The 22,954-nt window shown below is 40.7% G+C and overlaps 1 protein-coding gene across 6 annotated transcripts in view; it reads right to left on the bottom strand.

The window, feature by feature from the left end:
* Positions 1 to 22,954, bottom strand: part of MID1 (midline 1) — a 157,199-nt gene that overhangs the window by 14,861 nt on the left and 119,384 nt on the right. For all 6 annotated transcript variants that reach the window (XR_008233022.1, XR_008233023.1, XM_052773989.1 and 3 more), the window contains exons 4-7: positions 20,114 to 20,221; positions 16,862 to 17,010; positions 11,945 to 12,072; positions 3,315 to 3,458 (exon numbers count right to left, since the gene is read on the bottom strand). Coding sequence is in view for 4 of the 6 variants with exons in the window: in XM_052773989.1 (XP_052629949.1) it covers positions 3,315 to 3,458; positions 11,945 to 12,072; positions 16,862 to 17,010; positions 20,114 to 20,221 (529 nt within the window). In the remaining 2 variants the exon portion in view is untranslated. The remainder of the gene's footprint in view (positions 1 to 3,314; positions 3,459 to 11,944; positions 12,073 to 16,861; positions 17,011 to 20,113; positions 20,222 to 22,954) is intronic.

Here is a 22,954-nt window from a genome sequence, read left to right as displayed (position 1 = left end):
TAATAAAAAAGAATATAGTTGATTATGTTGGATAGAAAATACACTAGAAAAACATAGCATTGCTTGTTTTTGTTACTGAATTCTTAGCAATCTCTGAATGATATATGCCTCTGGTGGGGGAAATGTACTGAGGAGTGGAAAGTGCAGTCAGTCTGGCTATGTGGTTTTAAGAAACCGATTCCAAAATAACAGCCTCCATTAGCACAGTAGGTGGGTATGTATGCAAAGTGATTCCTATTGTCTCAGGGGAAAAAAGCTTGTTGGTTTAATGCGGTACTCTAGCTACTCCCTCGTGACTAATTCATAGCTACAAAAACACAGAACTGAAGACAATCTCTGAACCTGTTTACATTATCTGCTATAGGCAACACACAATACCAATGTAAACTTGTTGGGATATGACAGAGAAATAAATTTAAAAAATAACTATGTGCAACAGCATGCAAATGCCATAAAGAGAAAGAAATTTGTGCTAATCCAAAATGTATTCTATTAAAACAGGATTTAAAAAAAAATTATCACCTAGCTTCAGTTCATCAAAATAGGAAGGCTGCAGTGCAGTGCCTCCTAATGCCACTTACAGGGAAAATAGCTCTCTCTGTTCAACCACACTACCAAGGTACACTCCGATATTCTAGGGGCAATCTTGATAAGTCATTTATAAAAGTTGGGATATCGGGCCCTTCCGCAGGACAAAGAATATAATCCGACAAAGTGAAGAAACATCCAAGCAGTGTTCTGAGTAAAATCAGGATGTTAGTGGGCACATCTCCAGTACCAGTGGAAGTTGGAAGGAACTGGGAGAGTCTCACGTGTCAGAAACCTGGGCAGATCTGTAGCACGTTAGATTTGGTGGGAATATCTCCATTGGAGGTGTTCAAGTCTACATTAAATAATGAAATTAAAAAAAAACTTTACAACATTTAAAAAATCCTTCCACATATACTTATATATGCACCTATTTAATTTGGGTTAACATTATAGCTTTCAATTAAATTGAAGCTAACAGCCAGGATATTTGTGTAAAAGCCAGCTGCATTAAAAAAAAAAAAGGAAAAGGGCCAGTTCTTTCCTTTCTTCCTACTGTCATTTAAGGTCTTCAGAGCATTTTGTAAACAAAGGCTCTTACAGTGTTAATTTCTTTTCTCTTCAAACTTTTAATGACACCATTTTTGCAAAGTGATAAAATGAAAGTTCAGACTGCACACTGAGCACTTTGTGCTATACCCCAAAATTATCATATTTCATCTCTGAAAGTAGACTAATTGATACATGTTTTGCAGATCAAAGCTTTCACCTCCACATGGGAAACCTACAATACAGCCTAAAAATGAAATACCTTGTTATTTATTCTCTAGTAAGCGAAGAGTAAAATCCCACATCACAAATGTGTGGCATTGTGTGGAAACGGCACAACTTTCTGCTGCTATGTTCACAGTGCCAATAACTGACTTGCATAAAGTCTTCTAGCATAAAGCCATGGACAAAAAATGGGTTAGAAAACAAGCAATGTACTGTGTTATCATTAAGTCCTCTCTGCTTAGTAGTGATTAATCAGGGAAGCTTTTCCTTCCTTATCTACCTTGCTCCAATTTGTTCCAAATTATTATTAGACCATTCTGTTATCCAGCTTGCTCAGATGTAGGAGTACGTGTTCAAGTTTACTTGGTCTGTCCAGCAGTTTTAAATTTTACAGTGTGTTGTCCAAAATTAGGCTGTTCAGTGAAATACTAAATGGAGGTTTTGGCAAAACACTCATCAAGTTTTCAATAGTCCACCTTATTTTTCAGTCAATCCTGAATACCATAATATATTCACAGTATGCTACTTAAAAATGGTGTTAAAATGCCAGCACGTGAATCCTAAGATATCCTTTCAGATGGCTTGGAAAACTACAGTTTAGTGATGGAGAAAATGAGGTGCACACAGCAACAGAGTAGTCAGCGCAAGAGTTGGGCTCAGTACTGAAACATGGTATAGACGGTACCATTTTCCCAGAAAGCATGTAAACATGTCCACAGCACTGACTTTCATCAAAGCATCTCAACAAATTTTGTAGGAAGAAAACCACTTCTGCACTGGATCAGAACTAAGCCTATGTAGCTCAGTGCATGGCTGGGGTATCTGATGGTGGATGAAAGCAAGAGCATAGGAAGGTGTTAAGGAACAGGGAAAGCACACAGCGATCATCTCTCACCAGGCTCTCCCAGGTCTCAACAGTTTACAGCTCTGGGACTTCCTGAGCCAGAAGGAAATCTCTGCACTTCATTGTTCTCAGTGGATTTTTCTTGCATGATCTGTCCAGTCCTCTCTTGAACTCACAAACACAACAACCCTCTGTGGCAATGAGTTCCCAATTTAAATACGTGTTGACTGAACAACCTCCGCCTTTTGACTGATTTGGTTCATTTCAGAATTCTTGTTTCATAAAGCAAGTACGTGTCAGCTAGTGGTATTCCCGTTAAACGTACGGGGAACAGGAAGAAGTTAAATGACTTCTCCAAATTCATAGTCAATGACCACTATGCACTGAACCCAGAAGTGTTGACTTCCTGGCCAAAGATTAGACAATATATTTTTCTCTGAGGAATAGTTATTTAACAACAAAACAATCCAAGGAATAATCAGTCAGTTTGTTCATTAAGGAAAGTCACAGATTCAAAACTGAGAGTGTATTTAATAAAAAATGTGCTACAATACAAAATGTAAAGCAAAGATTGTTAATGTCAATATAAGTCAAAGTAAGTTACCATATTAATTGTTGTTCCACTGACGTTTGCTGCCTTAGCCTTCAGTATACTGAGACCTACGCTTTGTAGCCTTGAAGACAGTAAAAATCAGAGGGAAGGACTTAATCTGTATTTCTGACAAAGGTCCGGTTGTCAAAGTTACCTAAATGACAACGGGGCTGCAGTTCTAACTAAAGCTAATGATCAGTTCAACACAGGCTCCCGAGTGCCTGACTAGCCCAAACAAGAGAACCGAGGTCTTTGTCCCTGTTACATCTGCAACACGGGACCTAGGACGTAAGCAACAAGTCCTGTTAACATGAACAATACCTGTGCCTTTGGGAATATGTGGTTTTAGTCTTCGAAAGCTCCCACTACGTGGCACTCCCAGAAAAGACACAAGAAATTTTAACTGAATTAATTCTGAATTTTAAAACCTTTTGAAATCATAATTGGTTTGGATTTAAATCTTCCTAGAAAATGTTTTTTTCCTTTTGTTCTTGGCAGTACATTATATTTAAAGGCACTTGGTTTACATAGAAACCACGAGGAAACAGCACTGGGAAAGAGAAGGTTTATACTTACTAACAACATTAGCTTGTCCAGTGAAGATGGTGTACTGCAGCTCGTAAGAGACCACACTGAACTCATCGTCCGATGTCCAGTGGACAGTAATGGTATCATAAGAAGCTGTACAGAGCTCTTCTCGAATGGTGGGTGGGTTGGGAGCTGAGAGATACAACAGAGGAGACTTATTGACACGATCAGTAAAATGTTTCCCTTCTCACCTGAGATTAGAGGATGCGTCTGATGTATGAGTTTGTAGTTATACCATCCAACAGACTTTTCAACAACTTTTTGCTAATTCCAGGAGTAACTTTAATTATCAATAAATTGTTGCAAAAGAATTCTTACTATCAATATAACCACCTAAGAACTCAAGATTTTGAAAATATTTTGTATTAAAATAGCTTTAGTTTCAGATGCCTTAGCACAAGTGATGTGTTGGTGGTCACATTAAACTGTGATTAAATGGGTAAAATCAATGTATTACTTTTTCTAGGGTTGTTCTGACCATCACACCAAAATTATCAAAGTTTCATTGATGCATGTATCAAGAGGCGAGAGTCAACACTCTTCACTGTTGACTTGAAAGCAGTGTTTGCATAGCCTATCTTACCAGAGATTGGCATAAGTAGTATTTAAGAAATATAAATTTGGGGAAGACTTCAAATACTCATGCTTTCATGCTCGATCTTCTCCTCCCTCCAAATTCATTTTTATTTATTCCTAGCTATCCTTTCTAATATAGATGCATATAATTTCTGTTGGCTATACAACTCACTTTTTTTCAGCCTTACATAAGAAGTTCTTATCATAACATCATGATTGTATGACTATTACAACCTGATCTTCAATGTCATTGCTAATTAAATAATTCTAGAAAAAAATCCAAACACTTTATATTAAAGTTGTCCCTCTGTTTCTTTTTTTTTTTTTAATCAACAAGCAAGATCTCTGTGTAGCAAGCTATACATTCTCCTCCCATATTAACACATAGGTTTCTTTTAAAGACCTATTTAAAGAAGTGAAACTTGAAGCAAACTTCTTAGGTCTCAACTTTCCTCATTTGCATTCTTTACAAAGCCAAACACCTAAATAAGAAACAAATGAGTCTTTCTTTGAAAGACTGGTGGGTCTTCCTGCATGCTTGTCTTGGCGGCAGCTGCATTCCTAGTCATCTTCCCTACATGCCACCATCATTAAAAAAAAAAAAAAAAAAAAAAAAAAAATCCTTGTGCTTAATAGTGTTCCTCCCAGCTGTCACAGAGTGAGGAAGAAGGGCACTCAAGCTGAAACAACCAAAATACGCCTGTATTAAAGGAAAAAGCTGTCAGCTCTTTAACTTCTGTTAGCCACAAATAATGGCCTCAAAAAAAGTCCCTCTGAAGGAATTCCACCTTTACTTTTGCAACATCTTACTTTTATGAAACATCTATTTTACTTTCCATTAAGAATTTTTATAGATCATGTCCCTGGTTTACTGATGTATGTCCCAAGGATTAAAGTGCAGATGCATTTCCAAGCAGCCTCTTTCAACCAAGGGGCATAAGGAAACATTCAAACGTGTTTCATGATATGACCATGATTTGTGATGCTCTAAATATTGTAGCACAGAAGCTTATCAATGCCTTTTTCTTTTAACTTGGCAGAGGAACCCATGGGACAGATAGGTATTAACAAAAAGAGAGAAAAATGAACTAAAATAAGAACAGTCACCCAGGAGGGGAATATAAACAAAAGGAGGAGAAAAAACCCTGCAGGAGAAAAAACCTTCTGGAAAGGTTAGTGCTGCAGTTTAGAGGTTGTGTATAACTGAGGCCAATTAACTGTTGTGAGGACTATGCAGTACTGCATTGGTCCTATCAGCTACGCTTCAAAACTGTATGCAGCAGAACAATCACTGGAGCTTTTCTTTTTTTTCCCCTAGCTGAGGCTACATTTTCATATTTTGCCTGTCCCTGAAGGCAAAAAAAAATTTGGAAAAAATATTAATTAAAAATATACAAGTGGATCCACTTTTTTGGGGTGCTAGTATTCAACTAAAGTCTCCTTCAGTCATGTCTTGCACCTAACAAAGCAAAACCTTTTATTTGAGAAATGTATTTGTTATTACTACAACACAGATAATAAATATTAATTTATGGAAAACAACAATTACTGAAGGTTTAATGAACTGTAAACTGCATTTCAATAGCACCTAAGTGTCTTCAACTCTTTCAAAATGACAGCCTAAGTTCTCTTTTCATATGCACACCTGGCTGGCCTTACGGCTGGAGATTTACAGGCCTTCATGCAATGAGAATGACAGAAAAAAGAGAGCTGACCTAAGCACGACATCCTTTCCCTTGTTCTTGTGATTAATCCACACTCACCTGAGACTATACCGCATGAAACTCAGCTCTTCAGCAACACTCATTTCATAAACCACTCAGAATAAAACAAAATATACCTGCTTCTCCTGCAGACAGGCAGGGAAGTCTACATGCAAATGGCTTGTTACGACTTGCAGAATAATGTAGAAGTCTGACTGCCAAATTCATCATTCCGCAGCACATACTCCTTTGGAGAGTGTGTCCGTAATGCAATTAAAGAGATTGACCTTAATCTGTTATCTTCATTATTACATTTGATAGTGTGTGATTTTCTTATCAAATTTACTAGTACTGTTACAGAGCTCAGGTGCCACAAGGGAAGCTCTACAGAGATTCCGGAGCGATCTCAATGCTGCACCAGTAAGTTCCCCCACTTGAGCTCCATCCCTGCTCACGAAGGGGAAGCCCAGCACGCTCCCAGCTCAGCAGTGGAAGAATATTGCCCACCCTTTGGTCCTGATTCCCAGTGGAGAAGTGGTGATTGCCCATCAGCCTTTCTGGTCCATTTCAGGGTGAGAACAGAGCACTGACTCACAACCAAACAACATGAATTTGACAATGATGCTGTTAAAGTCTCAGTTATTGGCAGACACTGCTGCCCAGTGCCAGGGGGAGCTGAAAAAAAATGTGAAGCAGCTCTTGAAAACCCCAAATTTACAGCCTTGAGCAGTGAAAGAACCTGGAATCAGTGTCAGCAGACTTCGCAAGTCACAATGAAAGCTGCAGTGGTTTAAGGAATTGCTCTCCTCGGTCATGGGGTGGCAATCTCCATAGAGGACCAGGGCAAACATCTGGGAGTGGTAACTGTTTCAGTCACGCTGACTTTCATCCACCTGTATTCATGAATCAACACTCTCTGACAAGACAGAAAATCATTGCTGAAGGCTGGTTTAGTTCATTTGTATGACTTCAACTCAAAAGTGAGCACACTTAAAACAGTCAGGAACCACGTCTGAAGTGCCTGAAAGGCAGTAACTAATATTAGAAAAACAGTTTCTTAAATTTGCTCCCAGAAGTAACTGACCTTGTGAGCATACCTGCTCCCTTTCAACCAGGTTAGTCTAACTCACCTTCCTGTCCATGCCATTGGCATGGCTTTTGCTCTGAAGCAGGATGAAAACACTCACATGGTCCACACACCTGAGAGACAGTTTAGGGAAACTGCCACCTCTTGTTGGTGAATCCCAGCATGAATGCAGTGGCTCCTGGGTGACTATGGAGACTGTATCCAAATCCTCTCAGCACAAGATCACAGGGATTGACTAAAACCACCTCAACTTCCTTCTGTTTGCTCAGTCTCCACGTCCCTGCTGTCACAGGGCGATTGACTTTGTAAGGGTTCCTTACTGATTTTGATACCGAGTAAAAAAGGAAGATCTAAGCCATCTCCTTGACTTAATAGTGCTAGAAATATTCATATTGCTGGTATGAACACGAGGGAGTTGAGGAAGCTGCTCTGAACCTCTCTCAGCTGTTCATTACTGGCTCCATAGTGTATCATGACCCTGGACTGAACCAGCATTCTGGAATTCGAAAGGGACAGTTACATCAGATGTGGATGCAAACTTGGATGTATTAGTAACATGTCATGCATGAGTTGGCATCAAGAGCTCAGTCATACAACCATATAGATGTAGTCTTTGGGTAGACCAGAAGTGTTCAAAAACAACAGAATGAGAAGAGATTACACCCAAAGCATGAGACTGAGCTGGCTGGAGGTCCTTTTTGATCTTCTAATACTGAAAGAGTTAAGAGGGAAGACAGGTTGTGAAGGGTTTCCAGAATGAAGTTGGTTTTGTGTGAAAAAACTGCTGGCATATGCTAGGCAATAAGTATTTCTTTGTGCAGTCATAGCTGAAGTGATGGATGAAGAAAACTTATCATTGTTTCAGATGGGATTTCTGAAGCAGGGCAAATTGCAAGGTCAAAGAATAGATGTTCCAACAATTGATTTCAAAGTACTAAGACACAGAACAAGTATTTTTGATTCACAGTGGATAAAAAAAGTCCTTATGTCAGTAATATTGTGCAGAGAGTTTGCAAGTCATATGCATTGCCTGGATCTAGCTAGATACACGTTTAGAAAATGATGAGTTCCAGATGAAGAGCTTGAGCAACTGGCAAGATAAGAAAGCTTTCAAAAGACATCAAGGTTATATATACAGAGAATAGAACAGTCAGAGGAAGATTAAGGATATTGTTTTAATATACTGAGTTTGACATCTCAATGTCTGGCTGGCAACTTTCAGAGGGATATCAGAGATTTTCATTTGGATAGCAGAAGCTTTGGGCAGACAGCTGCGTAAATGATAAGCGCAAAATAGTTAATTTTATATTTGGGAAAGAAATAGCCTAGGAAGGAAGAAAGACGCAAACTTCAATGGGCCACATAGAAAACTGGGGCTGGGGAGATAGAGGATGAAGAAGATTGACAAATAGTACACTGGGAAGAACCAAAGGAGAAGAAAGTCTCCAGAAGACAACCAAGGTCAATTGCTTCGAATGCAACTGACAGCAGAGAGAATGAAGCTGGAATTTAGGCTTTGACATTTTGTTCAGAAGCAGTACAGACAATAGGTATAAGATAGAATTCTTCACTTAATTCACAACATAGATGTACCACTATGACTTACAAATGGTCTTCATTTTACTTAACTGTGAAACATTATAAAAGTAAAGCCAAATTCACTCTGTCACAGTTTTCAGTTTAAGATTGATGAAGATTCCATGCACCAATCTGAAAGAGGTAAAATAAAATAAATCTTCCTCTAGAGTTTCTGAACAAAAATAGAGAATAATCAAGTGCATTTGACTCTTGGGACTATACATATACACATATACATTACATATATACATATATTTACATAAATGTATTTTAACTGTCTGCATAGGTTGTATTTTATGCTCAGATAATTTGGACACGTGTTTTGGATTTTGCCATTGCAGCCATATGCTATTTATTAGTGTGAGGAAAAATAGTACAAAGACAGAGCCACCTAAAACTGTTATTCACTGGGCATCAAGGGCAAGGATAAAAATGGTAGATTAGGAAAAACCAGCTAAACTGCTTGATATATATGCAAGTTCCCTTGAACTGCATTGTGAGCAATTTTTCAAGACTGTGAATGTAGGAAGAAGGCAGAGAAGGAGCGGTGTAAATGACACAGCCAGCATGATGGACCACAGAAAGGATCTTTGTAGCAAGACCACCCTTCATTTTGGTATTGATACAACCTTCATTTTCTGCAGTGTACAGCAATTAGGCTGGGAATATTGACATATGATGTACAAAGGCTAGAAGACCTGGGGCATGTGGGAACAGACTGCTAGATAGAATTTACCTCATGTAACTTTAAAGATCTAAACCACAATTATCTGTATTTGAATGAGTCTCTGTAGCCTCTGTTTGGAGCAAACTGGGAGAAATAGGCACCTCCAGAATGGAGTTAACTGACCTGATATACGTGCCTTAAAAATGAGGTGGTTACTCCTCTTCGACTATAAAGGAAGCTGAGGCTGATTATTTTACAGGTCGATTCCGAGGTTAGGGCAAATGAGTCTGGCTTTTTCTTAATCCTTCCTTTCATTTCCTTAGCTTTTTATAACTTTGGGATGAATACTCAACACGGTGGTAAAATTCCAGCGGACTTTGGGGAGAGGCAGACACCATAACATTTCACTGGTACTGTACAAAAAGTTCAAATTACTCTCACCACATTATTATTGTGTATTATTTACTTGAGTATGTGTTAAAACTGTATTCACCAGTCACACAGTGATACAGAAATTCCTTGCAGATAAAATCTCTCTTTCAGATACAGCAAGAGCCCCACAGCTCTGTAAGCCAAGGGTGGTGCTGCCCTGTGCATGCAGACAGCCTTGCTCTTCCCAGTATTAATCTGTTCACTTATTCATAGAATCATAGAATAGTTTGGGTTGGAAGGGACCTTTAAAGGTCATCTAGTCCAACCCCTGTGCAATAAGCAGGGACATCTTCAACTAGATCAGGTTGCTCAGAGCCCCATCCAACCTGACCTTGAATGTTTCCAGGGATGGGGCATCTACCACCTCTCTGGGCAACCTGTTCCAGTGTTTCAACCACCCTCATTGTGAAAAATTTCTTCTTTATATCTACTCTGAATCCACCCTCTTTTAGGTTAAAACCATGATCCCTTGTCCTATTGCAACTTTCTTATAAGCCCCCTTTGAGTGCTGAAAGGCCGCAGTAGGGTCTCCTTGGAGCCTTCTCTTCTGCAGGCTGAACAACCCCAGGTCTCTCAGCCCGTCCTCTGAAGAAAAGCCAGAAGCCACCCTCTGCATGGAAAAGATCCAGTGGTTGGCAATGAGAAGACTCCACACTCTCACATTCTTCTGAAATAACGTTGGTATATCTCCTGCAAACAGGGCTAAGAGAATGGGCCCAGGAAGTGTTTTCAAGTGCTTTTCTAACAGTGCTTTGTGCCTTTCACTGCAAATTCTCGCTGTTAACAGCAGATGCTTAAAGACCCTGCAAAATGAAAACCTACCCTGTGTCTCTTCTGTTTTCAATTGAACTGGAATGAATTGTTCTAATTCTGGCATTGAAATCAAAACACCCTAAATTACAGTAATTTGTTTCTCTTTGTGAGTCATTATATACTCTGAGATAGCACATTACTCAGGCCTTCAGTAAGGGTCTAATCCTGCGGGCTTCTTCAGGCCAAAGCTCTCAGTTAAGCGAGCTGGGGCTCTGCTCTGCAGAAAACCCATCCCATACCCTGGCGCAGAGCACACTGCGTGCTCTCTAGTCCAAGACACAGCGAGGTCCTCCACTCCTGCGATGGGGGAAAATATACACAGCGTCACCGGCATGAAAAAACATCTTTCGATGCTGATTGCTTGAACAGCTTCTGGTTGCTCATGGGAAATCTGCCAGGCTGCAATCTGCTGCAGCGAGGAGGCAGCCCCAAGGGAGAGGGTAACACGTGGAGCATCCGTCCCCTGGGAAATGGGATTTGGTCCCTGCTCTCCCTCCTCTGGCTGCTCCAGGATGAGCTCCAGCTGGTCTTTCATTTCATTCTGCTGCAGTGGATTTTAACCATTTCTCACTCCCACTCGCCCACACCCTGGTGGGGAGGAATGCAAGGAGAGGAGGTAGGAAACGCATCCTTGTTGTGCTTTAGCACCTAATGTTTCCTGGGGCATTCTGGGGCTGCTGGGGGTAATATATTCAGGATTAAGAGGGAAACTGTATTGGGTTTATATGGCAAGGTTTTGGTAGCAGTTGGGCTGCAAGGGTGACTTCTGTGAGAAAAGACCGGGAGCTGACCCCATGTGGGAAACAGTCAGTTCTAAGACAGACCTGCTGCTGGCCAAAGCCGAGCCCATCCCTGATGCTAGTAGTAGTGCCTCTGTGATAACATATTTAAGAAAGGGTAAAAAAAGCTGTGCAGCAGCTGGGAGAGAGAGGAGTGAGAAAATGTGAAAGAAACAGCCCTGCATACACCAAGGTCATTGAAGAAGGAGAGGGAAGAGGTGCTCCACGTGCTGGAGCAGAGATTCCCCTGCAGCCTGTGGAGAAGACCATGGTGACGCAGGTTGTCCCCCTGCAGCTCATGGAGGACTGCAGTGGAGCAGATCTCCACCTGCAGCCCGTGTAGGACCCACAGTGGAGGAGGTGGCTGTGCCCTGAAGGTAGCTGCAGCCTGCAGAGAGGAGCCCACGCAGGAGCAAGTTTTCTGGCAGGAATCATGGCCCATGGTGGACCCACAATGGAGCAGTCCATCCCTGAAGGACTGTACCCCATGGAAAGGACCCATGCTGGAGCAGGGGAAGAACATGAGGAGGAAGGAGCGGCACAGACAACGTGTGAACTGACCGCAACCCCTATTCCCTGTCCCCCTGTCCCACTGGTGGGGAGGAGGTAGAAGAGTTGGGAGTGAAGTTGAGCCCAAGAAGAAGGATGGGGTAGGGGGAAAGTGGTTTTAGTTTTGTTTTTGTTTCTCAGTATCCTACTCTTCCAATTAATTGGCAATAAATTACATTAATCTTCCCCAAGTTGAGTCTGTTTTGCCTGTAGCAGTTAATTGTTGAGTAATCTCCCTGCCCTTATCTCAACCCACGAGCTTTTCATCTTCTTATCTTCTCCCCATGTCTTGCTGAGGAGGTGAGTGAGACAGCGGCTTGGTGGGCACCAGGCAGTCAGCCAAAGTTAACTGACCACAGAGAGGAATGAAGAAAATCCTATCACTGCTATTTTATGAGGAATATATAATAGTAGCACCTTGAGAAAAAAATTACCTGTAAGGTAATCAAGGCATTCCAACAATTTCTTCTCCCTGGTAAAATCAAGTGCGAAAGTATCAAAAGTATCGTTGAGATTAATTTCAGGAATCAGAACCTGGGAGGATGCAGTTGCCATGGAAACCCTATAATGAAAAGAAAAAGTCTTTTAGCACACGAGACACAATAACTTTCACATCAAGGTAGGACCTGATCATTATGATTGTTATCACTTCCCAAAAAGCTTGACAAAAACTTTTACATGTATTTGATTTATACAGTTTAAGTTAGGAGCTTCTCCTGCCACTTTTACTTTTTGTGAGTAAAGTCTCCAGTAAAAATCTCATATTACTTAGATTTTGCCTGACATGCAGTGTTAAGCAACAACATATTTTGAATTTTTCTTTCTAGTCACCCACTGAACCACAGAAGCAATAGCACCATATTTATCTGTGTTTTAAGCAATCCTGGTAGATGCTGCATCTCTCCCAACCCTTGTTTTCCCAAGCAGTTTCTTGCTCCAGGCATTCCTTGGCACTGCTGTCCCAAGGGCTTGGTGCAGATCCCCACACCTCCTCAGCTGCTCAGCACTGCACGCTGCTGTTAACTTCAAAAAGCACAGGGGGGAGATAAAACAAATAGATGTCAGCACAGTTTATTTTGAAAGGCTTTTCCCTGCAAAGCATGTGTGCATACCTACATTTCCTCCCAAAGTGAAAAGTTTCCCTGCCTACCTCATTTCGGGACCTACATCCACTTTTTGTCTGTCCAGCCGTACTAATATAAAAAGATGAGCTTTCACAAGAAAACTGCCATCAGGATGGATTTTTCAAATATGTCAGCCTCATATCTCAAAGTACATATTACTGGAGAGCTGAGTGATTATTAAACCTTGTGTTATACAACAGAAATTTGTTAACTGTTCCAGTTTGGAGGTAAACACACAACCACACACACAATGTATGTCAGTTATCTGTCACTCATGACACGTCAGATCAAAATATTTTGATTGCTTCAATTAACATTTTCCCAAATAAGAGTATTACTCTGTAGACAGGACTCAAACAGCTCCAGGCCAAATGCTTACTAAGAACTGTTCTCATACATTTCTTGTGCAGTATTTTAGGAAAATACAGTTAGGAGAGTCAAAAACTGAGCTGCACATCTCATTGTCTTCAGCATAGTTTTAAAAAACTGAGCTGAGGAGGTTTCCTAGCGTGCTGGTTTGGGCTGGGGTAGAGTTAGTTTTCTTCATAGTAGCTAGTATGGGCTACGTTTTGGATTTGTGCTGAAAACAGGGTTGATAATGCAGATATGTTTTTAGTTACTGCTGAGCAGTGCTTTACACAGAGTCAAGGTCTTTTCTCCTTCTCCCCACACCCCACCAGCGAGCAGGCTGGGGGGGGCACAAGGAGTTGGGGGGGGACACAGCCAGGACAGCTGACCCCGACTGACCCAAGGGATATCCCTGACCATAGGACGTCATGTTCAGCAGATAAAGCTGGGGCAAGAAGAAGGAAGGGGGGGATGTTCAGAGTGATGGCGTTTGTCTTCCCAAGTCACCATTACGCACGCTGGAGCCCTGCTGTCCTGGAGATGGCTGAACACCTGCCTGCCCATGGGAAGTGGGGAATGAATTCCTTGGTTTGCTTTGCTTGCATGCATGGCTTTTGCTTTACTTATTAAACTGTCTTTATCTCATCCCACGAGTTTTCTCACTTTTACTCTTCCGATTCTCTCCCCCATCCCACCAGACAGGGAGTAAGTGAGCGTCTGTGTGAGGCTTAGTTGCCCAATGGGGTTAAACCACAACACCTAGTCAATAATTCTTGTTATACTGTTTTCAGCACTGTTTCTCTTGCAACTGTGGTTGTAGAACTTAGTTTAAAGTAGATCCTAGTATAGATGGGGGTTCTTTTTAGAGAGGATAACTGAAGTGCCTTTTGCTCCATGTACTTAGAGGGAAAAATTCCCTGAGCTCTTTCACTTCTTTTTTTTCTCCCCCACCCCTCCCACCCCCCAGTAGTTCATCTGCAGTTACACTATGGTGTTTTTACATCCAGTAGGAAAAATGATGCATTTCTTGTAGACCCTGTGTTAGGGCAAACTCAGGGTGATACACACCTCTACAATATTAACAAAGGCCTTGCTAATAAAACAGCAAGCAGGTATCTAAGATTAAGAGCTTCTTTGAATACCTCCATAAAGCACTGTCCTGGTTTCAGCTGGGATAGAGTTAATTGTCTTCCTAGCAGCTAGTACGGTGCTATGTTTTGAGTTCAGTATGGGAAGAATGCTGATAACACACTGATGTTTTCAGTTGTTGCTAAGTAGTGTTTAGTCTAAAGCCAAGGATTTTTCAGCTTCTCATGCCCAGCCAGCGAGAAAGCTGGAGGGACACAAGAAGTTGGGACGGGACAGAGCCAGGGCAGCTGACCCAAAGTGGCCAATGGGTTATTCCATACCATGTGACGTCATGCCCAGTATATAAACTGGGGGGAGTGGGGGCGGGGGGATCGCCGCTCGGGGACTAACTGGGCGTCGATTGGTGGGTGGTGAGCAATTGCACTGCGCATCATTTGTACATTCCAATCCTTTTATTATTACTGTTGTCATTTTATTAGTATTATCATTATTAGTTTCTTCTTTTCTGTTCTATTAAACTGTTCTTATCTCAACCCACGAGTTTTACTTCTTTTCCCGATTTTCTCCCCCATCCCACTGGGTGGGGGGGGAGTAAGTGAGCGACTGCGTGGTGCTTAGTTACCGGCTGGGGTTAAACCACGACCAGCATGTATTTATTGTGAAGACGACTGTACCACCAGGCCCTTTTGGACTGTTGTTTTGGGTCTATGCAAAGGGTGCACTGTGAGTACGTGTGTTAATGTCAGTTTTTGGTAAGCTCAACAGTTTGCAGTTTGAGACACCATGTCACTGTATTAGGTTGAGAAGATTGAATTTCCTCTTGTAATTCTGCCTGCTCTAGCTGACGCTGTACTTGGTTGGAAAGGATTTTTCTAGGATAAATGCATTTCACCCACTGTAAATAGTGCACGACCTAAATCACTGTAGTGTGTGTAATGTCTTTGCTTGCAGTTACCTGTTGTGCTTACAACAGAGAATATTATAATGCAATTACTTTGAAATATGTGGACGAAGAAATGCAATGAGCATAATTTCAGGAGACTGTTTTAGCTGCTGGAGCTCAGGGCCCTGGTGAGACTGTTACATGAGCAGTCTAGAAGCAAGCAAAATATTGCTCACCACATGAGAACTAAAAGAGTTACTTGTGGGGAATAATTTATTAATCAGGTTTAGTCTCTTTTTCCACTTGCAATTTGTCTGCAAGCACTTGCTGGCTTTTTCCCCTCAGTTCTATTCACTGCTTGAAATGACTCTCTCATTTTCAGGGCGTTCACAGCCATCTCATTACAGACAGCAATCTGTGATAGCCAAGAATTAGATTTGATTGGGCACATATGTCAGCTGGTCTCATTTCTGCTCTCCAAGTGTCTCTCCTGTGACTGTATTTATGATGCAACTGTTCATGTTTACAAGTTCAAAATGGAGCTTCTCTGAATATTCTCTGGTAGTCAGTTAAAAAGCTTTGTGTCTCCACAGGTTTCTGCCCTACTGCTTGTTCCACTGAATACTGAAAAAAGGACAGACCCTCACCTTCAGCTTTTTACTCATGATACTCATGTGGTAGTTTTACTATCAGCTTCAGCTGGGATGCCACAATATAGCTTGGTGACAGAATACAAATCAGCATCTAAGTCTGACAGATCATGTGTAATCCATTGCCTTGCCTTGCCTTCCTTTGCCTTTCCTTGCCTTTCTCAACAGATCTTCTATTCTCTGGACCTGTAACGAGCAAGCTAGTGTTGCTGGCTCATTGATAAATTGATTAAATAGCTTTGTTGAAGCCTGATATTCAGAGAATCTGTATACAGCACTCCAGAGTAAGTGATAGACTTAAAAAAATAAATAATAAAAGCAGGGAGGTGCTTCAGATTTGGTGAAAATTGGCTGGACAATGTGAAGATTTAATGTGAACCCAGAGATAAAAAAATAGCTGAATGAATGAGCATACTTTTTATAGCTTTCTTCTTCATTGTCCAGACACATTCTCCTTTCTTTTTGTTTCTCTGGCTGATGGCTAAACAGCTGATAATTCCAGCAGAACATTTTTTCATCACAAAATACTGCTGACATTCAGTGGGAATGTTTCAGCATTCACAGTGTTGCACTGAAAACCAGACCAAATTTTCTGACAGCATCGCTTCCTGGAAAAACTTGCTCCCTTGTCTTTGGGTCCTTGATATATCTGGCATGCTGAAGAGGAGCTAGGATCCCAGAAGCAGCAGAAATTCCCTGCACTCAGGGACCCAACACAGCAGCTACCATAACTTCCAGGCACCCAGGCTGCTGAATTGCCAACTCTGGGCTACCTCAGAGATGCGTGTTGCAGGTTCCCAAAGTTACACATTTCGTTACCTTGCCACTTGCTATTTTGTGAAGAATATGAATCCATTAAGATGATTCCAAATTTCTTCTAAGGAATGTACTCGCTGCCTGATTTCTTTCTTAATCTCAGAATCGTTCAGGGAGTAGGAATTCCAGCCTCCAGAAAGCTTTTTTTTTAGCGTGTTTAGCACCAGGTATCTGCTTGGCATCTGTGCTACCTCCTTCATTTGTGCATGCTATTACTGTTCTAACTCTTATTTCACATCCTTTTTCAACTGCTCCTCTTTTCAAAGGGATGTTTTGGTTTAACATTAGAATAAGGTCCTTCCCACTCTGGTACAGCACAAAGTAGTGTTTTGGGGAAATGTGTCAAGTACCACCCCAACTGTGGTGGGACAAGACAATATGGCAACTATGATAACCCATTTGCCTTAAATTGAGGTTTTGCAAGAGGAATGTTTTCTTTACCTTTCAGTGATATTTTTAGCAGTTTGCAGGAAGCGAGCATGATCGTTCTCCTTCAGCGACTGTTCAGCCTGAGAGATGAGGGATGTTGAGCGCTCAATGCACTGTTTGCAGTTCGCAATCTGCTGAGCCAGTTTTCTCAACCTCACCACCTTGAGTGGAAACATAAGAAAGCAGTCACATCTCTAAGGTCACAAATCATAATTGCATTTGCACTTCCGAGGCTAAGCTGGTATGCAAAGGGGGAGTTAAGATGAATGGCTTTGCTGACAAGAGCTTCTTTCACACTAGCTTGATGGTGAGCTCCATCTAGCCACGTAACATTTTTAATAAGGGGACAGGCACAGCCTTTCTGCTTCAATATTTTCCACATGGAAAACAACAGCGGAGAGCCAAAACAAGCACAGCTGGCCTATTTTCCAACAGAAGAAACGTCATTTCCTGGTACTTTCTGCTTACATGATAACTAAGGGCTATTTAGATAACAGTTTCCCTGAAGTGATGAGATCTGCGCTAAAGGCAGCTTATAGATTAACTACTTTTTTCCTGTTACCGAGGTAAATTTCATAAAAAACAATCTGAAAATAAAACTTGACAGAAAAAGGCTGTTCTAGTCTGCTAACAATACAAGCCTGCCCTTTTTGTTATGTGCTTTTAGTCAAACAGGGTGTTTTCTTGTTGGATATTTTTAACTGGACAAAAGCTCAGTAGTGCTGGAGAGCTGACTATTATTACTGCAAACATATGTGCTGGAGATAAACACAGTAGATGTGACTGTAATCATTAGCTGAAAGGTTAGGGAGGGACACAGTCAATCCTCCATTTAAAGACAATGTTGGCTAACAAAACTTCTAGTTCCTGAAAGGTCTGGGAGTCCTTCCCATTGTTATCGCATCAGGATCATAGTTTGAACAGGAGTAAGAAATAGGAAGGAAATGAAATAATTCTGGAGTTTAGAAAGGCATTAAGGCTCAGTGACATGCAAAATGAGGAAACTAACAACCAAGTGGATTGGCAGAAATATCCAAATTTATAATCAAGATAACGTTCCCAATCTTGGCAATTAGGGCACAAGCTACGAAGTTGAATTTACAATTGCATCCTAAGCAGAGATAAGGGTATCTTAGGGCACCTACTCAACAACAGAAACCAGTAGGAAAATAAATCTTTTGGAAAACTTTCAAAAAGAAAATACTGGCCAAATGATTAGTGTCCTGTAACATTGGTATTTCTTCTAAAGACAGAAACAATAAAGGGATAAAAATGACGGGAAAGCATAAAGATTTTGATAATGCTAATGATCTGATCAGCTTGTAGGATGAACTAATGCCATAATGTTTTCTCTAACCGTGCATTTGCAGAGATTACAATTTGGTCTGCACCAGCCTAACATGGGAAAGGTTCATTGCAGTATTAAGTAGCTCATCTCCTCTTTATTTACTTATTAATTAGTAAAACAAACAATGAACTGAAATAAATGCTACCTTGTTAGCTTTTAGCAATCAGAAGGCATGTCATGATTTGTGAGGTCTACATATGAATTAGGTTTTTTGTTTGCTTGATTCTTTTTTGTATCTTCTTCAAGAAGACAACTGATGATAAACCTTAAGAGTCTTGTCTCACTCACTCCTCCCCCCCAATGGCAAGAATGACATCTGCACTAAAATTGTCTTATCTATGTGATATTTAAGTGTTTTTTTCCTGTTACATGCTGTGTGGGATTTTACAGGTTTGGGGTGATTGGTGAGATTAAGGATGGAGCTGCACCACATTGTCAGACTCGGGTGTCTGAATCTGCAGGCTTGCAGCCATAGCTAGAACTTTATACCTGGGTATTTCCAGCTCTGTAGCCATAACTATAGTCCTACAGACAAATCTGCCATGCCCTACATGCCAGAAAGACTCTTAGCCACAGGCCCTCTTAAAAGAAGGTACATTGGGCAGAATTTCCTGTGGCTTTTCACATCAGTCTCTTGAATCCCTGAAATCTTTCAACATATACAACATTTAGGGCAAAGCATTCCAGATCTTTTCTGGACCTCCATTGGTATCACTTTTGGTTGAACAAAGTAGAACAAAGAATGGGGACACGTTCTGATACCAGCTATATTCAAATAAATCTGGAGTCAATTGTATTATAAATTTTCCATGCTCTACTGGATATTAGAATACATCTTTGCAAGCAATAGATTTTTTTTAAAGCAACTCATGTATATAGCATAAATCCAAATTAATGGAAAGTTTTCTACTTCATTGGAAGCACAGCTGGTCTCACTGCATAGAGAAACAGAGTTGAAACAATAATGCAGAAGGCCATCTTTTCCATTCTGAAGGGAATTATATTTTGTTAACAGCATGAGGAAATTCAGGTTCTGTCACACAAGGTACAGGACCTGTGGTTTCAAACATGTTTACGTCAGCCCTTGCCTACAGGCTTTTTATTTCAAGTTAATTGGAATATCTTGACAGCCACATGAACCATTTAACCTGCTCTTGACTTTATTCCTTTCCTGAGCTTTTCCCACACAAGAAGAGTTTATATTTGACTTACTTAGTTTAGCAGTTAAAGAGTAAACACCATGTACCTAGAAAATTAGAGCATTAATTCAACTCTAATGTGTTCCTGAGTTAACAGGTAGCTCGCAAAATGCGTTGAAACTTGAATATCAGAGATTTTTCCTGCTCAATATGTTTGTCGCTAATAATCACTGTCCATCAGTAATTAGAAATGCACACTTCATTCAATTTCCTGCATGTTTTCGAATATTTTTGTAAGTAATTTAGACTTCCTATTCTCAAGAATGACAATGATTGAGACAAATTCTTTATGTGACAGTATTTTAATAAATAATTAAAGTATCGAGACTAAAATATTTGTGTAGATCATTGCCAGCCACGATACTGAATGTTGTGACGCTTCATGAAAGTGAAAACTTTGGGGGCAACACTGTCAGACTTATAACGGAGTGATGGCATCATTAATTAGTCATCATCTTATTTACTGATGGTGACATCATCTCTGTGTTTATCCTCAAAAATCATAATCACATGTAGTAAGAGAAATGCCAAATAAACTGTTGAGGTCTAGCATACTAATCTTGATATATTTAATTCTCCTTTACATGAAAGTAGCAGTAGCCCAGGACTACATAAGGACTTTTACACATTTGTATTAATAGTACCTGAGGTCAAAAAGCCATAAGCATGAGGAAGCAGTGTTGACCTACTCGTAATCTAAAGAAGAAAAGCTTTTACCTTTCCTTCCTTGATTTTGGTTCCAATTATTTGTCGTCTTTGCTGTATTATTTCAATGAGCTGATCACATTCTTCCATCAACTTGGTTTCTTGGCGGGATGCATTTACCTACAAAGCAAACCACTATGATTAGCAAAACCTTTTTTGACATTTTCCTGTTCCTTTTTCTAATTTAAAAAGTGTAATTTCTAAAATGTTGGTTTGGGCATTTTTTGCTCCTTTCTGTGTATAATCTATGTGTTACATTGTTTTCCCTGTCTTGGTTTTTGTGAAATACTGAAACAGTCCGAATGTCTTGCTTGTAGGAGGTAGGACTTGCAAACAGATACTCATCAGGTATTTCTAACTCCAGTGTGAAAAGCCTGGTCCTGTGAGTACTGAGCGATGTCAGTTATAGCGGACATCAGTCAGAAGTGAAGGCTCTTCAGGAGGTGCTTAACACATCACAGTTTCAAGCTGTACATAGGACTGCAGTGAATACTAATGCACGTAAGAACACAAGTACCGGATCAGACAGTCCATCTACCGCGGTATCCTGCCTCTCACGGCTGCTAGTGCCAGCATCTGCTAGTAAAGCATCTTAGGAAGAAGTCCCAACATGTATGATGATGCCCATGAATATTTTCTCATCCTCCAAGCATTTGCAGCTCAGAGTCTTCTTGAACCAGACGCAATTTCTACATCATTACTAATCCTCAGAAGAGTTATCTTCTGTGGATTTATTTAGTCTCTCCTTCAACACCTACAAACTTTAAGTATCCCTATCATCCTACAGCAATGAGAACCACAGCTTAACTCGCAGTCAAGGGAACAACTGCCTCCTTTAGGGGGATTTGAACCTGTCTCCTTCCAGCTGCATTTAATGATCCCAAGTTCTTATTACTGGAAAGGACAGTGAACTACTGATACCCATCCACAATCTCCGTGCTGCTTGTGCTTATACAGATCACTGTTTTGTCCTCTAGCAGGACTTCTTTTCTGCATTGAAGAGTCTTAAGTGATTCAGTTTCTCCTCGTATGAAAGCCGTACCGTATCTTCAATGATCCTTGTTTTTCTTCTCTGAAACTTCGCCAGGTCTGTCATCTCCTTTTTGATATGGGGAACAGTACTAAGTACTCAAGGTGCAAACAAACTATGGAGTCATACAGTGGCACAATACGTTCTCTACTTCATCTTGATTACTTTCATAATGATTCCTAATGTTTGTTTTGCTGAATTTAACACTTGAAAATATTGTTCATTATTTTCAGTGTCCATATAGTGGTTCCTGAAAGATTCAAATTACCAAAGATCCAAGCAACATTACCAAGTCATGTGTATTGACTGTCTTTATTATCACCACTTTGCCTCAGCAATGAATCAGATAGAAAATAATATCCGTGCTTATGTAGTTTTCTACAGTATAAATATATGAGCCGGTGAAACTGTTTTTAATGCAAAAAACCTCACAAAGAATATTAGCTTTCTATGGAAAATGTTGACTTTTGTCAAAAAATAAGAAAACTTAAACTAGAAAAGTTTTGCTTCTCAGCTGAAAATGTTTTGTTTCTGGGGGAGACTGATTTTTTTCAGTGAAAAGTCAACATTCTATGTGACAAGAAAAATGTACTTCCCCACCAGCAGTAGTATGTATAGCTTACACGTACGCGTAAAGAGTCAGAGAAAAATGCAGAAAGTTCTAATCATATCTAGAATGAAGAAAAATTTAAAGGCTTGATTTCAGAGCTGTGTTTCCATACACACTTTGCTAAGAGGGTAAAGCAGTCTTCAGCCCTGGCCAATTGCTCCTAGAACCATGTCACCTTTTCCATTGGGCTAGTAAGAGCTAGTAGTAAACAACAACAGGGAACGGTTCCAGGTGACAAGTAACTGTATTTCTCCCTTTGGTTATTTTTCAGTCCAATGAACCCCTTGATTTGCCTCGGCCTTCTTTTTTTTCTTCCAACAATGAGTTTAAACAAACATTTACCTGTAAGCACATTATGGAGCTCATTAAGATTAAGCAAATACTTATATGAATTTGGACCAGGGCCAATTTTTTACAAATAACCTGCTTATGTGAAATACATTGCGTCCTCCAGGCAAAGAGGGGACTTGTTTACGAAGGCCTGCCTTCATTAAGGTTTTGGATTATCCTTCCCAAACCTTCATAAAATTAAAGTTTGAGTGCATATTTTACAGGCTTAATTATTAATTAAGATATCAGGATTATAAAGAGAAAATGTATTTGTTTCTGGAAGGGGTCAGATGGTAGTGAAAGTGCTGGGGAGATCTGCACACAGTAGGTGAAGGTGTAGAAAGTACTTCCACTGTGCAGTTTTAGGTGCCTATTTAACTCCTTAATTAGCCGCTTCCTCTGCCTGGCTTCCCCCCACGGTCCATGAGGAGAGACGGACCATGGAGCAGCTCACCCAAAGCCTCTGGCAGTGTCAGCCTCTCTCCCCTGACTGCTCAGGGAGCCTAGAAGAACTCGTCAATCAACACTGTCCCTCCTATTCCCCCTCTTCTCGTCATCCCACCACCCTGGCTGCATTACACCCGTCATGTATCGTACTTCGGCATGAAACTCTGCAGAGCTGTTTTCAATGAGCTGGCCGGTGCACCAGTTTCCCCAGTCCCAACTCCAGTTTCACTAGTGGACTGAAATTCCACCAAAGAGCAGTGAATCCCAAATGGGCTCAGTCAGGGGCAACGATCACGTCCACTGCGCACGGGTGCAACTCCTTCTGGGTCGATACTGAGGTCTGCTCTTGCCAGAGCCGACTTTAGCACTTAATTATGGTAACACTTCACAGGATTTTTGAGTAGCTTCCACTCAAAGTGTTACTTCTATCACCATT

Source organism: Harpia harpyja, chromosome 22 (genome assembly GCF_026419915.1).
Source record: "Harpia harpyja isolate bHarHar1 chromosome 22, bHarHar1 primary haplotype, whole genome shotgun sequence".
In the NCBI taxonomy this organism is placed as follows: Eukaryota; Metazoa; Chordata; class Aves; order Accipitriformes; family Accipitridae; genus Harpia; species Harpia harpyja.
The sequence above is the reverse complement of the archived record's forward strand: the minus strand, read 5'-3'. Positions and strand labels throughout refer to the sequence as shown.